At 43.3% G+C, this 16487-nt stretch overlaps 1 protein-coding gene across 9 annotated transcripts in view; it reads left to right on the top strand.

Moving 5' to 3' along the window:
• VPS13B (vacuolar protein sorting 13 homolog B) overlaps positions 1 to 16487 on the top strand; it is a 999042-nt gene that overhangs the window by 545760 nt on the left and 436795 nt on the right. For all 9 annotated transcript variants that reach the window (XR_012901295.1, XM_075920306.1, XM_075920307.1 and 6 more), the window contains one exon: positions 8940 to 9160. Coding sequence is in view for 8 of the 9 variants with exons in the window: in XM_075920306.1 (XP_075776421.1) it covers positions 8940 to 9160 (221 nt within the window). In the remaining variant the exon portion in view is untranslated. The remainder of the gene's footprint in view (positions 1 to 8939; positions 9161 to 16487) is intronic.

Raw genomic sequence — 16487 nt, 5'->3', positions numbered from 1 at the left:
CCGGGGCGAAAAAAGCTGCTCCCGGTACCCCTGGTCTGCTGGGGACCGTCTCCAGCAGACCAGGGGCATCGGGAGCAAAGCAGCAGCCCCGGCGGGTTTGCTCGCGGTGCCCCTGGTCTGCTGGAGACGGTCCCCAGCAGACCAGGGGCACCGCGAGCAAACCCGCACCAGCGGCGCGTTCCCGCGCTTCTGAGGCTTTGCCAGAGCAAAGCCTCAGAAGCGCGGGACCCCGCCACGGCTGCGGGTTTGCTCGTGGTGCCCCTGGTCTGCTGGAGACAGTCTCCAGCAGACCAGGCACTGGGAGCAAAGCAGGTCCCGCGCCAGAGCAAAGCCTCAGAGGCGAGGCACCCCGCCGCTGCGGCTTTGCTCCCCATGTCCCTGGTCTGCTGGGGGCGGGGCGCAGCTAGTGTGCCCCCCCCCCCCCAGCAGACCAGGCTTCTGTTGTGGACCCTGGGGCAGAGCAGCTGGGGCGCTGCCGGTTGGTCCCGCAGCGCCGCTCTGGGCACTACTGGACCAACCCGGCAGCACCCCAGCCCTCTGCCCCAGGCGTCCTGATTCAGCCGCTGCTGGTCAGTTTCAGCAGCGGCTGAATCAGGACGCCTGGGGCAGAGCAGCTGGGGTGCTGCTGGGTTGGTCCAGTAGCACCAGGGAGCGAGGAGCGGTGCTACTGGAGCAACCCAGCAGCACCCCAGCTGCTCTGCCCCAGGCGTCCCCAAGTCAGCCGTTGCTGAAACTGACCAGCGTTGACTACAGGAAGCCCGAGGCACAGTTGCTCTGCCCCGGGCTTCCTGGAATCAGTGGCTGATCAGTTTCAGCAGCAGCTGACTTGGGGTTCTTAAATTGAATCTGTATGTAAGTCAGAACTGGCGGTCAGTTTCAGCAGCGGCTGAATCTGGACGCCAGTTCCGACTTACATACAGATTCAACTTAAGAACAAACCTACAGTCCCTATCTTGTACGTAACCCGGGGACTGCCTGTATCCAGTTTTTTATAAATCTATGTGACTACTCTGATTCCTATCTGCTAACTCATACCTTTCACCCCCTGCTTTAAAAGAAAAAAAAATAAGTCATTCTGTCATCTAGGAATATTGTAGCTTTGTCAGGAAGACTTATTGACCTCCAAATGTCAACATACAACAGAATAACTCCCACACTCAAATCTTTGTTTCTAGAGCTCTGACCAGTGCATTCCTCTGAGATAACTGTACATTGTAGGAATACTTTTGGTAATCACATTTGAAAAAGCATATTAAGCATGATGTTATAAATCAAAATTACTGTAACTTGTACTGTACTTGTACTGTAACAAGTAGCTTATGAAAAGGAAATGAGTTTACTTAGGTTGTGTGTGTAATCATAGGTTAATCTTTGAGTACTGGTCCCTGTGTGTATTCCACATGTGGCTATGCATGTACCTAAGACTGAAAAATGTTGTGATACTGTTCATTGGTCCATGTGTGCACCCTCTTCATACTCAGCAGTGAGGGCTTAAGGGGAAGTGTAGACAGACTGCTTCTCCAGTTCCTTCTGATCACTGCATGGTTGAGTTTGAAGGTCTCTGTCCAAAGTTATCTTCACACTACCTCTCTTATCTATAAATGTATATAGTTCTTATTGTTTTAATTAGTATCTTTAGTAGTGTTGATCAGTTCTTCCCAGCCACAAGGGGCCCTCTCCATGTCCACACTAGGGAAAAGGTCTGAGCCCAAAGTTTTAAGATTTAAGAACTATGTCTCCTGTTGTCATGACTTCTTGGTCAACAGTGAACAATATCTCCTTGAAGTACAGAATCTGCTGCTCCTCCTCTCCCCAGGTCACCGAGGGATGAGCATAGGTGCTGGAACTGGAGATGTTTTCCATTATCTACAGGATTTACTGTTTGATTAAGTGGCTCACAGCACCCCCACTATAAAAACAGTTCCAGCATCCCTGGAAATGAAATAATCAACTGAGGAAGTGCCTCTTGGAGAAAGCTAAAAGATGCCAGTCGGATTCCAGACCAAGGAGATAAAGCCCAAGTCCTATAGTCTCAGTTTTCTCATAAGAGTAAGGGATACTCTCACAGACACAAGAGATTTTCTTTCAGATCTCCTCCTAAGAGAAAGGATCACTCCTTAATTCCTTCAAAATTGTGAGAGTCCTTGCACTCAAGTCCTAAAGACTTGGGTCCATGCTTGCATTCTAACTTAGAGGGTAAAATATACAGGAGCAAGGATCCAACAGAACTAATTCTGTAAGTTGAAGACTGGGCATTTGCGGGGGAGGGATCCTCAGTGCTTTGAGAATTGGCCTGCTAAACCCAGAGTTGTGAGTTCAGTCCTTGAGGGGGCCATTTAGGGATCTGGGACAAATCTATCAGGGATGGTACTTGCTCCTGCTATGCGGGTAGGGGACTGGACTCAATGACCTCTCACGGTCCCTTCCAGTTCTATGAGATAGGTGTATCTCCATATATTATTATTAGCAGTGACCAAGTGCTCCAGGCAGGATTCTTCTTTGATAGCACCTATCATCCCGTAAGGGTCCCTCACATTGTGGCAGAAAGAGACTTATACTTCCCCTTGCCATCCCATGCTCACAATCTCATTTGCTTTGGGGTCAGTTTGTCTGAGGGACATTTCAACACCAGAAGAGGAATCCACCTTGAGAAGAAAGAGCTACTACTCTCTCCATGAGCTCAAGTCTCCATCCACTGGCAGCAACAGAACCACTGGTAGAACGAAATCTGACCTGCACATGGGCTGAATCATCTAGACCATGGGTTCCCAAACTGGGGGGCATGAAAAAATTCCAGGGGGGGGGACGTGAGGCGACCTAGCTCCCTCACCCCTACCCCCCAAGTTTTGCTGCTATTTTTGTTTTTCGGCCCTGGTCAGTTCTTCCTTTTTTTCTCTCTTTTTTTTCCCCCCACAAGTTTTGCTGCTATTGTGGGGGGAGGTGGTAGAGTGTCTCAAAAAAAAAAAGGGGGGGGGGAGGCGTGATGCTGAAAAGTTTGGGAACCACTGATCTAGACAGAGTTTCTAGGCTGCCTTGGACCCATCCTCTGACCAGACTAGACTAACTTCTCTAGAACTGCTGGTACCCAATGCATTCGGATCTCTCCAACCAGCCTCTGAACCACCATGTTGGCCCTCTTGGGATCCCTATGCACAGATCCCTAGGTCTGTAGAAGAGTCTAGCTGGTCCAATTCCACTAAGCGACAGCAACTGGCCTCTGCCAGACTATATGAGAGAGGAGACCATATCCACCAGTAAGAGCAGCACCAACAGGTATATAAAACTCCTCCCCGATGAGGAGTCACCCCATATTTGCCATGCCCACAAGCAATAACAAGTATATGCTTTTGGGTATCCTACAGCCCACTGGACCCAATTAGATTGCTCTCTCAATGAATTAAGCTAGCCATGGTAGTGTTTATAGTATGTTAAGTTGCATAGTTGCAAATAACAGCAGTAACTCAATTAACGTTTTTGGCAGAACTACAATATATTGGTCACTCTTAATAATTTGCTAATTTTGCCTTGTATAAACAAAATCATATAATGAGTTTAAGCTGCCCTGATCAATTCAGTGTACCCAAATTCGCTATAGTTATATTCTGTAACTAAAAGAGTATAATGTAATATGTCATTGGAATGCTAATAACTCACTGATTGTTAATATTCTTGCATGATGTATGCTCATGGTCTCTATTAAAAGTTATAGACATGCTGGAATGAAGACTAAAATATGATTAAACTAGGCAAGCGAGAGAGAGTTTGGGGGAAATTCAGAATTGTGTGTATGTGGGGTCATCTTGCTAGTTGTAGCCAAGGCCTGTGGAAGCCAGAATAGGGTGTTAAGTAGTCTGTTAGACATCAGAGCTGCTGAACCAAGGCTGCCTAGCTCACAGATTGTCAGTGTGTGACTGTCACGTTTGAGGGCAGCATCTGAACATTCCAGGCTGGAAGCTATAGCAGGAGGGCATTTGAGGCACTCAGGGTTATATGGCAGGTGGTGACATAACCCTTCACTAGTCAAAATTGCACCTCCCTAATGCTGTGGCTTAGTGTCTGTATATGGTGAGGTAAAGTTACTTTGTTGAGGCGCAACTTTCATGTTTTCAGTGCTGACCACTGCATGTGACATTTAAATATTGCATGTCACACTTTTTTCCCTAAGTTCCATTTTCTTTAAAATAAATAATTGTAATACCTAGCTGAAAGAAAGCTACTCATTACAGGTAATCATTTTAGAAAATTAGAAGCTGAATTGTCATTGTACTAACAGTCTAATTGTTGCATCAGAACATTAATGAAGGTGGCATTTAAATTGCCTCGTCAGACAAAGGATTCAGGTCCTTTCTAGTATAAAATTTGATTTTGTAAGGTGCTAAGTACCCTTACCCAATCCAGCAAAGTGTTTAACTTTGCAGTCAACAGGACTACTTACTTGTTTAAAGTTAAATGTACTGAAGTGCTTTGCTAGATTAGACAAGAGTGTGCATGCAGCATCATGCAGGTGCCAGCACAGGATTCTAAGAACGGCATACAGTGATTGCTCAACTGTAAAGAATCTTAAAAATGGTATCTTCTGTATTTGCACTGTGCAGGATAACTTACTGAGTCTCTTTATAGTCCTCTGACTTCTCCATCATAAAGAGCTGTCAGCCCAGCTGCAATAAACAATGCTAATATAAAACTAGTAATAATCTCTGCACAAGTTTGCTAACTTGAACCAACCTCTGGCCAAACTCCTCACCTTTCTAGACACAGCAATTTAATGTTCTCGGAATAATCCCAACTGAAAATGCATCAAAATCTGAAGATATGGATAAAAGCAGAAATGTCTAGTTATATGGCCTTAAAACACTTAACTCTCTATGGTTTAAACTTGGAAGAAAATACTCTTATGTCTATTTAATATTTGAAATGACTGAAATTAAATATTATTCTCTGTGGAACAACTGTTCAGAATCTATAATTATAAATGAAGGGAGATGGACAATTTTTGCACTTAGGGAGCTAATCAAAAAATATTTAGAGAGAAGGAAAATATTCACATGGTATTCACTGATCTCCAAAAGGATTTTTGCTGATACTCATCTGGTATTATCTAGGGGAGAAAATGGTACCAGAATTATTTATGTGGCTTGTTCTAGTCATATATGTAGATCCAAAGTGAATAGTTAGAACATGTATGAAACAGATGTACTATCAGGAGTCAGCACTAAGCCCTTGCTTGTTTATTCTCATCCTGGATACCTCACAAGGAACATACAGAATGAAATATCTTGTTGCATACTAGAGTATATGCTGCGTAATTTCAAATGTGTACATTGAAGAATTTTCGTTAAAACTAGGTGAGCAAACAATATCAAAATGCATAGTTTCAATATCTGGGTTCCAAAATCTGGCAAAAAGGAGCATAAAATTAAAGACAGGATAATAAACGCTTGGCTCTAGAGAGAGAGATGGAAAATACCACTAAAAAGAAAAAGAAAAAAAAGCTTTAAATTGGCATCCATCCAGTTTTAATGTGTGGTGGTGTTGAGCAACAATGAAAAAACATGAGTGAATGATCTCTTCTACAGAAATATGAATGTTGAGATGGGTCAGTGGTATAAGCAAGACAGACTGCTTGAGGAATATGCATATTAGAGACATGCTCAAAGTAAAACCCATAAATAATAGAGTGAGGGCGTACAGACTCAGACACTTGTTCACGTAAGCACTTATCTGGGTAAGAGAATCCAGCAGATCAGGATTGAAAGAAAAATACAGAAAGGCCAACATGAGAAGTAGTGGTAGGATGTCCTAAAGGAAGACAGAACAATTTCAAAGGAGAAGACTCCTAGAGCAGACCTTATATGATGGGGTTAATGCAAGGAAGAAGACTTTTTATCTGAGAATTGAGTGCATTTTAAATAATGAATAACTCATAAATAGTCATAGCATCTTTGTGAGGTTAGGTATAACCCCTTTTTACAGAAGGGGAAATAGGCAGAGTGTTTGAGAGACGTGATGAAAATGCCACAGAATGATATTAGGAAAACTTGAATAGAAGAAGCCTGATCTCCTGAATTCCACTCTGTAATCACAAGATTATTCTTCCTTCCAATTATTTTTTTAATTAAAAATAATTACATATCTGCTGCAGATAACTTCCATAACTGCAACAGTATATTTTCAAAAAAGAGAAACTAACAAGTGTGAGGCCAAATACATAAGAAAAATTACTAGTATTTTTACAATGTGATCAATATTTTACACAATGGGTAGGAGCAGATAAAAGGCAAAGCTGACTTTATTGCTAGACAAAAAAACCAAAGCAAGAACATCAGCGGCATGTTATAATGAACAGACAAGCTCTAGAGAAGACCTTTTTTTATGATCTTTAGTAAAAAACAGCTTTTATCACACACACGAGAAATTTTTGCCAGTCAGCCAGCATATAACAGATCAGTGTTTAATATTAAGGAGGACACCCTGATGCCAAGGAGAAATTCTTTCCCTATCCTGAGAGTGACGTTTATAAACACAAGAAGTTGTTAAACCAGTTGAATTACCATATTTGCATTAATTTTCAAGACCAGTAATAATTCAAATAATTGTTATAAATCATCTGAAAGAAGAAAAAGTAAGAATTTATCAGACCTTTGAGGGTCTACAATGTTCATTTCTCATATTCTCCTCCAAAAAGATCTAGAGTGAAACACTGGCCCCATTGAAAAGCTATGACTCCTTTTAGCATCCAAATGCCCCAATAGCTTACATATCCCATCCCTACTCTACTCTGATAGCTCGGTTAGTAGCTTAATCCTTTTGGCACACAAGATAGTTGGAGCAAATAAAACAGACTTTTCAGAAGAATTTCTAAACCAATCACTCTTTACTTTTAGGCAATAGAAGTGATATACAGATCCATGCAAAACAGGCCATTGATCCAGTATTAAATCCAACAGTTTTGCTTTTCTGGTATTTGGCCCCATCTAGTACTCGGACAAAATCACATTCAGTTTTTTCTAACATTGAATGGGGTGCTGTTTTGAAAAGTACAGGCAGTCCCCGACTTACGCGGATCCGACTTATGTCGGATCCGCACTTACGAACGGGGCTTTTTTCGCCCCGGAGCTCACGGGCAGCGGATCGCCACCCGTGTCCTCCGGGGCGAGAAAAGCTTCTCCCGGTCTCCCTGGTCTGCTGGGGGGGTCCAGCAAAGCCGCTGGACCCCACCAGCAGACCAGGGACACCCGAGCAAAGCCACCCAGGCGGGGGGAGTCCTGCTGCCAGCAGCTTTGCTGGACCTCCCCCCCCGGCAGACCAAGGACACCCGAGCAAAGCCGCCCAGGTGGGGGGAGTCCCGCTGCCTGGGCGGCTTTGCTCGTTTGCCCCGGCGGCTTTGCTCGTTTGCCTCGTTTGCAAAGGCGCTGGACCCCCCCAGCAGACCAGGGAGACAGGAGCAAAGCCGCACAGGCAGCGGGGTCCCTCCGCCTGTGCGGCTTTGCTCGGTTCTCCCTGGTGTGCTGGGGGGGGGGGGGGCGCAGCTAGTGCGCCCCCCCCCCCCCCAGCAGACCAGGGAAATGTGGAGCAAAGCCCCGGGCCTGTGGTAGAGCAGGTGGGGCGCTGCTGGTTGGTCCCGCAGCACCGCTCCTTGACGCTACTGGACCAACCCGGCAGCACCCCAGCTGCTCTGCCCCAGGAGTCCTGATTCAGCCACTGCTGAAACTGACCAGTGGCTGACTACAGGAAGCCGCTGCCCGGGGCTTCCTGGAATCAGCCGCTGATCGGTTTCAGCAGCAGCTGACTTGGGGATGCCTGGGGTTCTTAAGTTGAATCTGTATGTAAGTCAGAACTGGCGTCCAGATTCAGCTGCTGTTGAAACTGATCAGTTTCAGCAGCGGCTGAATCTGGACGCCAGTTCCGACTTACATACAGATTCAACTTAAGAACAAACCTACAGTCCCTATCTTGTACGTAACCCGGGGACTGCCTGTATAGTGCTCTGTGCATCCCCCACTCTCCTAGCATGACCTCGAACATAATGTGATACCAGTGTGTGCCATGTGGTAAACTTTTCATAATGGCACCTTCAGGTGGTATGAACTTGCGAACACTGTGAATTCAAGTTCATGCTGGTAGGGAAGGGGTTATGCTGGCAAGGGCATGCATATTGCATTCCTGAAAGTGTTAGAATGACCACTATATAGGAATGAATGAGTGACAACTTTAATGCAAAATAAGAAACACCTGTGCACCACTCCCTACCTGAATCTTCCTGTTCTTTGAGATTTGGTCAGCATCTCTTAGAGGCTGTCTCCTTTCCTGCATCTCAGTCCTCCAACTCCTAAAATTAAATTTGCAAAATGATAATCCTCCATCATGATGCCTACTCACCATAGTAGTTGTATTCAAAGACTGTGTGTGACTAAGGTCTGGTTTTAGTACGTGTGTGTGTGTGTGTGTGTGTGTGTGTGTGTGTATATAATATGGTTCTGCTCATATATAGACCTGGGTACTTTCCAAGTAAATAAGGTGACTGATCTCTTAATTAAGAAAATCTCTTTGATATAAGGCAAGACAAGACATGTACAGCAGATGTGTGCTCACGTAGGTTTAATGTATTCAAACTGATTTTTAAAAACATGGTGCTGAGAAATCAAGTAAATCTACAAGATATTGTCCTTTAACATTGTTCTGCCAGATTCATTTGCAGTGTACAGTGAAAATTCAAATCAGATTTCGTCTTCTTTTATCTCTAGGCGCCATATGAAAGAATATTTAATTAGGATTTGGAACCTGATCCAAGTGCCCATTGACGAGTTCCATTAACTTCAATGTGTTTTGGCCCTTTCCGAATTTCATTTAGCACTTACTATTTGCATAATGTTGGAGAAAATAATAATTTAATAGTTAGATTATGCAATTATAAAACTATTTTTCTCTTTAATCACCAGGTGATGCCTTCCCTTGGACAGTCAGTCTACATCATTTCAGTGTGTATACTCTTCTTGGACAACAAATGACACTTAATTTAGTAGAACCCATGGGCTGTACTTCTACTCTAGCTGTCACTTCACAAAAACTAGTTGCCTCAGGGCCAGAATCCAGACACTCGTTTGTTGTCTGCCTCCACGTCGACCTTGAGTCACTAGAAATAAAATGCTCGAACCCCCAGGTTGGTATATTTCATTGATTTATGAAAGGAAATTAAAACAACTTGAATTAAGTACAATGGTTCTGCATTCTGTTGAGGCAGTTCTCTTTTATTAAACATCTTAATTTTTTTTTAAACTGGGCCATCAAGATCAGGGTACTTAGATTAAGATTTGCTTTGAAGCTCTCTCAAGTTTAGTAATTTAAACTCTTCTCAAAATGTAATAGCTACAGCATAAATGCATCTTATGGCTGATGGAATGAAATTAGTTGCAGATGTACTATTATTAAATGCAAAAGCACTGCTCAACTGTCATTCTGAATGCATTTGTTAAAGTGGTTCAATGTAATTTTTGATCAGATTCTCTCACAATTTCTCATTCAGTATGAAAGGTTTTCAAACAAGTGATGGTATCCTTTATTAAAGGGAAAAACTAAAAGGGAATTTTTTAATAGAATGCAGATTGTCACGATAAATTTATTCGTTAAAGGTCAGCTATGTTACATGCACTACTGTATTTTAATTGAGTTAGATCCAAGTTACTCTAATGTGGACATAAAGTCACTCCAGACAGGCGAGAGCACTTAAAAAACAACTAATGGTCCTGCAGCACCTTAGAGACTAACAAAAAATGTAGATAGTATCATGAGCGTTTGTGATTACAACCCACTTCTTCAGGTGAATGGAACAAGGGGTCCAGAAGTACAAATAAATAGCAGAAAAAGAGGGAATGGGAAGGGAAAGAGAAGGAAAAATTTCTTGTCATTTAGAGTGTCCGTGCTAAATAGAATTGGCTATAAGTGCCTGATACTTAGCTTTTGATTAGGGTGGTGAATGTAGCTTCCCATCCAGTTCATGTCTTTGTTTAGACCTTGGTTAAAGATGTCAAATTTGCAAATAAAGGCAAGTTCTGCAGCTTCTCTCTCCAGCTGGTTTTTGAAATTGCTTTGTAAGAGTATAGTCATTTTGATATCTATTAATGAGTGCCTGGGCAAGTTAAAATGTTCCCCAACAGTTTTCTGTGTGTTACCGTTTCAAATATTTGATTTCTGTCCATTAATCCTTTGCCGTAGAGACTGGCCAGTTTGGCCAGTATACATGGCGGAGGGGCATTGCTGCCACTTGATGACATAGATCACATTGTGGATGTGGATATGAGCCTCTAATGTGCGGGGTTATGTGTCAGGTTTTGTGATGATGTCCCTTATAGAGATGTGAGGACAGAGTTTGCATCAGTGTTTATTGCAGGGGTGGGTTCCAGCGTAAGTATGACTGAGATGTGTTGCATGGTTGCTAGAAAGAATTTGTTTCAGGTTAGGGGATTGTCTGTGGGTGTGGATTAGCCTGTCCCCCAAGGTCTGTGAGAGTTGAAACTTAAAAGTTTTTTTTATTTACAGACTAACATGGCTAACCTTTGAAACTTTTAAACGGGAGAGGGTGTTTATGAAAATTTTCATTGCGCTATAATTTGTCTTTAATGATATATTTGTTGTCAGTTGTATCATCTTATTGTAATTCTGATGAAGCTGGCACCTCTTGTTACTTATATTTGTTATTCAGGCAACATCAATGTGTTTGGTACTGTACAAGACACTGCATTTAGACAAGTTCTTGAAAGAGCTATCAGTGATCCATCCCTTGTTGTCCATTCCCAGCTTCTGGCAATCAGAGAGTTAGGTGCATCCAAAGGATGGGGTTACATCCCTGACCATCATGTCTAGTGTCAATTGAGGAAAATTTCCTCCATGAACATATCTAATTCTTTTTTGAACTTAGTTACACTTTTGGCCTTATAATATCCCCTAGCAGTGAGTTACGTAAGTTGACTTTGCATGGTACATAAGAATGGCCGTACTGGATCAGACCAAAGGTCCATCTAGCCCAGTAGCCTGTCTGCTGACAGGGGCCAGCACCAGGTGCCCCAGAGAGGGTGGACTGAAGAAAATGATCAAGCGATTTGTCTCCTGCTATCTTTGTCCAGCCTCTGACAAACAGAGGCGAGGGATACCATTTCTATCCCCTGACTAATAGCCTTTTATGGACCTAACCTCCATGAAATTATCTAGCTTCTCTGTTATAGTCCTAGCCTTCACAGCCTCCTCTGGCAAGGAGTTCCACAGGTTGACTACATGCTGTGTGAAGAAGAACTTTCTTTTATTAGTTTTAAACCTGCTACCCATTAACTTCATTTGGTGTCCTCTAGTTCTTCCATTATGGGAACTAATAAATAACTTTTCTTTATTCGCCCTCTCCACACCACTCATGATTTTATATCTCTATCATATCCCCCTCAGTCTCCTCTTTTCTAAACTGAAAAGTCCCAGTCGCTTTCACCTCTCCTCTCATGGAACCCATTCCAAACCCCTAATCATTTCAGTTGCCCTTTTCTCAACCCCTTTCAAGGCCAAAATATCTTTTTTGAGATGAGGAGACCACATCTGTACACAGTATTCAAGATGTAGGTGTACCATAGTTTTATACAGGGGCAGTAAGATATTCTGTGTCTTATTTTCTATCCCTTTCTTAATAATTCCTAGCATCAGTTCCTCCTTTTGTATGCGCTAAACCTTGCTGTTTACCCCTTTTCCATTTATGAATATGATTAACAGAATTGGCTACATTTAAGATCCTTTACGGACCTCTCTATTTACTTCTGTCCATTCTGAAAACTGACCATTTTCTCTGCCCTTTTCTGTCTTTTAATCAGTAACTTAGAGGACCTTCCCTCTAATCCCATGACTTCTTTCTTTGCTTAAGATCCTTTGATAAGAGACCTTGTCAAAGGTTTTCTGAAAGTCCAAGAGCACTATATCAGTTTGATCATCCAGGTCCACAGATCTGTTGACCCTCCCAAAGAATTCTAATAGATTTGTACGGCATGATTTCCTTTTCCAAAAACCATGTTGATTCTTCTCTAACAAATCATGTTAATCTCTATGACTGATCATTCTGTTCTTTAATATAGTAGCCCCCCGTTTTCCTGGTACTATATTAAAGCTTGCTAGCTCATAATTGCCAGGATCACCTCTGGAGCCTTTAAAAAAAATTGGTGCCACATTAGTAAGGCTGCAAGTCTGTCAAGTAAGTCACAGAAATAATGGATTCTGTGATTTTTCCCTGACTTCTGGGTCTTCTGCAGTGACCAGAGAGTCCACCTGAGCAACGTGGGCAGCTCTGTGCCAACCATACCCATTGCAGCTGGGGCTGTCTCGGGCCACTACACCCACCCCACCCCCAGGAGCACAAGGCATTTGAGTGTGGGAGAGGGCTCAGGCCTAGGGCAGAGGGCTGGGGTGCAGGATGGTGTGAACACTGTGAACAACTCTTACCTGGGAGACTCCACAGAAGCAGTGACCTCCCTCAGCTCCTAGGTGTAGGCACAGTCAGATGGCTCTGTGCACTGCTTCTTCCCCCCAGTCACCACTGTTGCAGCTCCCATTCGTTGCAGTTCCCAGCCAATGGCAGCTGTAGAGCTAGCACTCAGGACAGGGGCAGCCTGCAGAGACCCCTGGTTGTGCCTCCACCTAGAAGATGAGGCATGTTGCAATTTCCTGGGATCTGTGTGGAACCAGGAAGAGAGCCTGCTACTCTTGCCAAACCCCTACCCAGCATGAGCAGGGTCCCAGGCTGCCCCCCCCCCAAGCATCTGCGATGCCTCCCAGCACCCCTCTCCACCCGAGCAATCAAGCATCCCAGGACCACCCCTCAACCCCTCACAAGCATCTGTAGCACCCCTGGGCTGCCTTCTGCCCCAGAGCACCCAAGATTTAGTCCGGTATATAGTACAAATCATGGCCAATTTGCAGCTTGTAAATTTTTGTTCACTGCTTGTGACCTATTCATGACTTTCACTAAAAATACCCATAACTAAAATGTAGCTATCCTTCACGTTAGATATCCTTCAGTCATCTGGTACAAAAGCTGATTTACATGATAGAGATTTACATATTATGGTTGCTATTAGTTTTTCAGTCTTATTTTAGATATTCAAATTATTTTTTGGCCTGAGTATTTATACATTTACAATTGCCAGAATTTATGCCCTTTTCTATTTTCCTCAGTAGGATTTGACTTCCATTTTTAAAAGATGTGATTTTTGTTTCTGATCTCCAATTTACTCTATTTTTCAACCATTTTTCTTACCTTACTATTTTTTTTCAATTTGGGGTATACATTTAATTTGAGCTAGGAATATAAAAGGTTAACCAGTTCCCTAGTAAGCATTGAAATGCTTACTAGGTAATCAGTTGGATGGCCAGCCACACCAGACTGGAGCAGTCCTGTTGGACTGGCAGGCAAGATCGTAGCTGTGTTGGGTTGGTAGATGGGGTCCCAACTGTGCTGGAGCGGCCCAAATGTGAAGGCAGAACTCCAGCCCTGGCAATGTGGAGCACCCTGGGTGGGCAGGCTGGACCAGGGTTAACCGCCAATGATTACTTATTTTTATGGATATTTACATGTCTATTTTGAGCCTCTACTATGGAGCTTTTAAAAAGTTTCCATGCAGCTTGCAGGTATTTCACTCGTAACTGGTTTTTTTTTTTAAATGTATTCCATTTAACTAGTTTCCTACTGCTTGTATAGTTTCAGGTTAAATGCATTAGTAGGAGGCTCCTTTTGTATTTCTGTCCCCCTCCCCCCCCAAAGAATATTAAATTTAGTTACATTATGATTGCTTTTACTGGGCTCTTCGGATGTATTCACCTCTTGGACCAGATCTTGAGCTCTACTTAGAAGTAAAACAAGAATTGCCTCTTCCCTTGTGAGTTCCAGAAGTAGCTACTTCTTAAAGCAGTTGTTAATGATGTTCCAAAACTTTATCTCTGCATTGCTTCCTGACGTGGCATGTTACCCAGTCAGTATGGGGATAGTTGAAATCTTCCCATTATTTCTTGGGAGTTTTTTTCTGTTTTTATACATACTCTAATCCAGGTCTGCACAACATGCGGCCCGCAGGGGCTCACTGTGCGGCCCGTGACAACCACGGGCGGCGTGACCCCATCGGATCCGCTGGCTGGGCGGAGGAGTGCTACTGGGGAGGGGGAAGTGCGGCGATTGTTGCCGCCGGGCTGCCTGCGTGCAGCGCCAGTGCAAGGAGGCGGGGCACGAGCCAGAGGGTGGGGTGCCAGCAGATGCCAGGCCACTGGCGTGATGTCATGACATCATGGCCAGCGACCACCAGATTAAAAAAGGCAGAAGCCGGGGAGGGGAAGGGGCTTGTGCTGAGGGGAGGAGGGCAGGTTAGGAGAAAGGGGAAAACACCAAGGGGCAGGGTGAAGGAGAGACAAATGCCAGGGGGCCAAGTGGAGACATGAGGTGTTTTTTGTTTGTTTGTTTGTGTTTGTTTTTTGCTCAACAAAAATTTTTAGCCGTGTGTTTGTTATTTTTTGGGAGAGCATCCCTACTTGTGTCCCGTAGTTGTTTTCTTTGGAGTAATATGGCCCTCGTCATTTTCCGAGTTGTGCAGGCCTGCTCTAATCTACCCTAACCATTTTGCAATCAGTGTCACCATCCTTGTCACATGGTTGGTAATATATTCCTACTGATATACTTTTATTATGGAAGCATGGAATTTCTGTCCTGATAGACACAGCAAGAGTGGAGAGGGGGAGAGAATCAACTAGTCGACTTGACTAGCTAGTAAGCGGATAGTCGACTAGTCCTTAACATCCTTAGTTCAAACTATGGGAAATGTGGCCTAGGAATGTGAGGCAAGACTTCACTGTTGTTTGGAGGCTCCAAACCATTGGATTGTTTCCAGTCTGCTCTCCTTTCCTGAAACTTTCATCCTTCTTGACAGTACAGAGGCTGTATAACATGGGGTGGGGCCACTTTAGTATGTGCCATAAAGTCTTATCTATGTACCTCTCTGTCTCCCTTGGCTCCTCAAGTTCAGCTGCTCTGTTCTCAAGAGTCCTGCTCTTCCTTTGAGGATCATAAGTTTCTTCAGTGCAATAAACTGGATAGTCCCCTCTCTGCTACTGGACTTCTGCCTGTATGCTTTTTGCCCCTGCATTTTGTTTTGTTTTGTTTTGCCAAATGTTGTTCTTCAAGTGAGAGCCCCTTTGTGTGTGTGTTCTTTTGTAGAGTGCTTATGACCCATGAACTTGAAACTGGAAGATTTTTTGTTTACAATGTGCATTGCTTTGCAAATACACCCTACTCTCATACTCTTACTCTTAACTCTCATATCTTAGGGATATATTATCGACCACCTGATCAGGACAGTGATAGTGACTATGAAGTGCTAAGGGAGATTAGAGAGGCTATCAAATTAAAAAACTCAGTAATAGTGGGGGATTTCAACTATCTCCATATTGACGTCACCTCAGGACGAGATGCAGAGATAAAATGTCTTGATACCTTAAATGACTGCTTCTTCAAGCAGCTGGTTCTGAAACCCATAAGGGACGAGGCTATTCTTGATTTAGTCCTAACTGGAGCACAAGATCTTGTTCAAGAGGTAAATATAACTGTATCGCTTGGAAATAGTGACCATAATGTAATAAAATTTAAAATTTAGGGGGGGAGGGATAGCTCAGTGGTTTGAGCATTAGCCTGCTAAACCCAGGGTTGTGAGTTCAATCCTTGTGGAGGCAATTTAGGGATTTGGGGCAAAAATTCATCAGGGGTGGTACTTGGTCCTGCTGGAAAAGCAGGGGGCTAGACTCAATGACCTTTCAAGGTCCCTTCCAGTTCCATTATTATTTTTATTTTAACATCCCTGTGGTGGGGAAAATACCTCAGCAGCCCAACACTGTGGCATTTAATTTCAAAAAGGGGAACTACACAAAAATGAGGAAGTTAGTTAAACAGAAATGAAAAGGTACAGACACAAAAGTAAAATCTCTGAAAGCTGCATGGAAACTTTTCAAAGACACCATAATAGAGGCCCAACTTAAATGTATACTCCAAATTTAAAAACAAAATAAGAGAACCAAAAAAGTGCCACTGTGGTTTATCAACCAGCTAAAAGAAGGAATGACAGATAAAAAGATATCTTTTAAAAAATGGAAGTCCTAGTGAGAAAAATAGAAAGGACCATAAACTTTGTCAAATTAAGTGTAAAAATATAATAAGAAGAGCCAAAAATGAGTTTGAAGAACAGCTAGCCAAAAACTCAAAAAGTAATAGTAAAATGCTTTTTAAATACATCAGAAGCAGGAAGCCTGCTAAACATCCAGTGGGGCCCTTGGACAATCGAGATGCTAAAGGAGCTCTCAAAGATAATAAAGTCATAGCGGAGAAGCTAAATCAATTCTTTGCTTCAGTCTTCATGGCTGAGGATATTGGGGACATTCCCAAACCTGAGCCATTCTTTTTAGGTGACAAATCTGAGGAATTGTCC

The sequence above is a fragment of the Pelodiscus sinensis genome, chromosome 2 (genome assembly GCF_049634645.1).
Source record: "Pelodiscus sinensis isolate JC-2024 chromosome 2, ASM4963464v1, whole genome shotgun sequence".
Taxonomy (NCBI): domain Eukaryota; kingdom Metazoa; phylum Chordata; order Testudines; family Trionychidae; genus Pelodiscus; species Pelodiscus sinensis.
The sequence above is the reverse complement of the archived record's forward strand: the minus strand, read 5'-3'. Positions and strand labels throughout refer to the sequence as shown.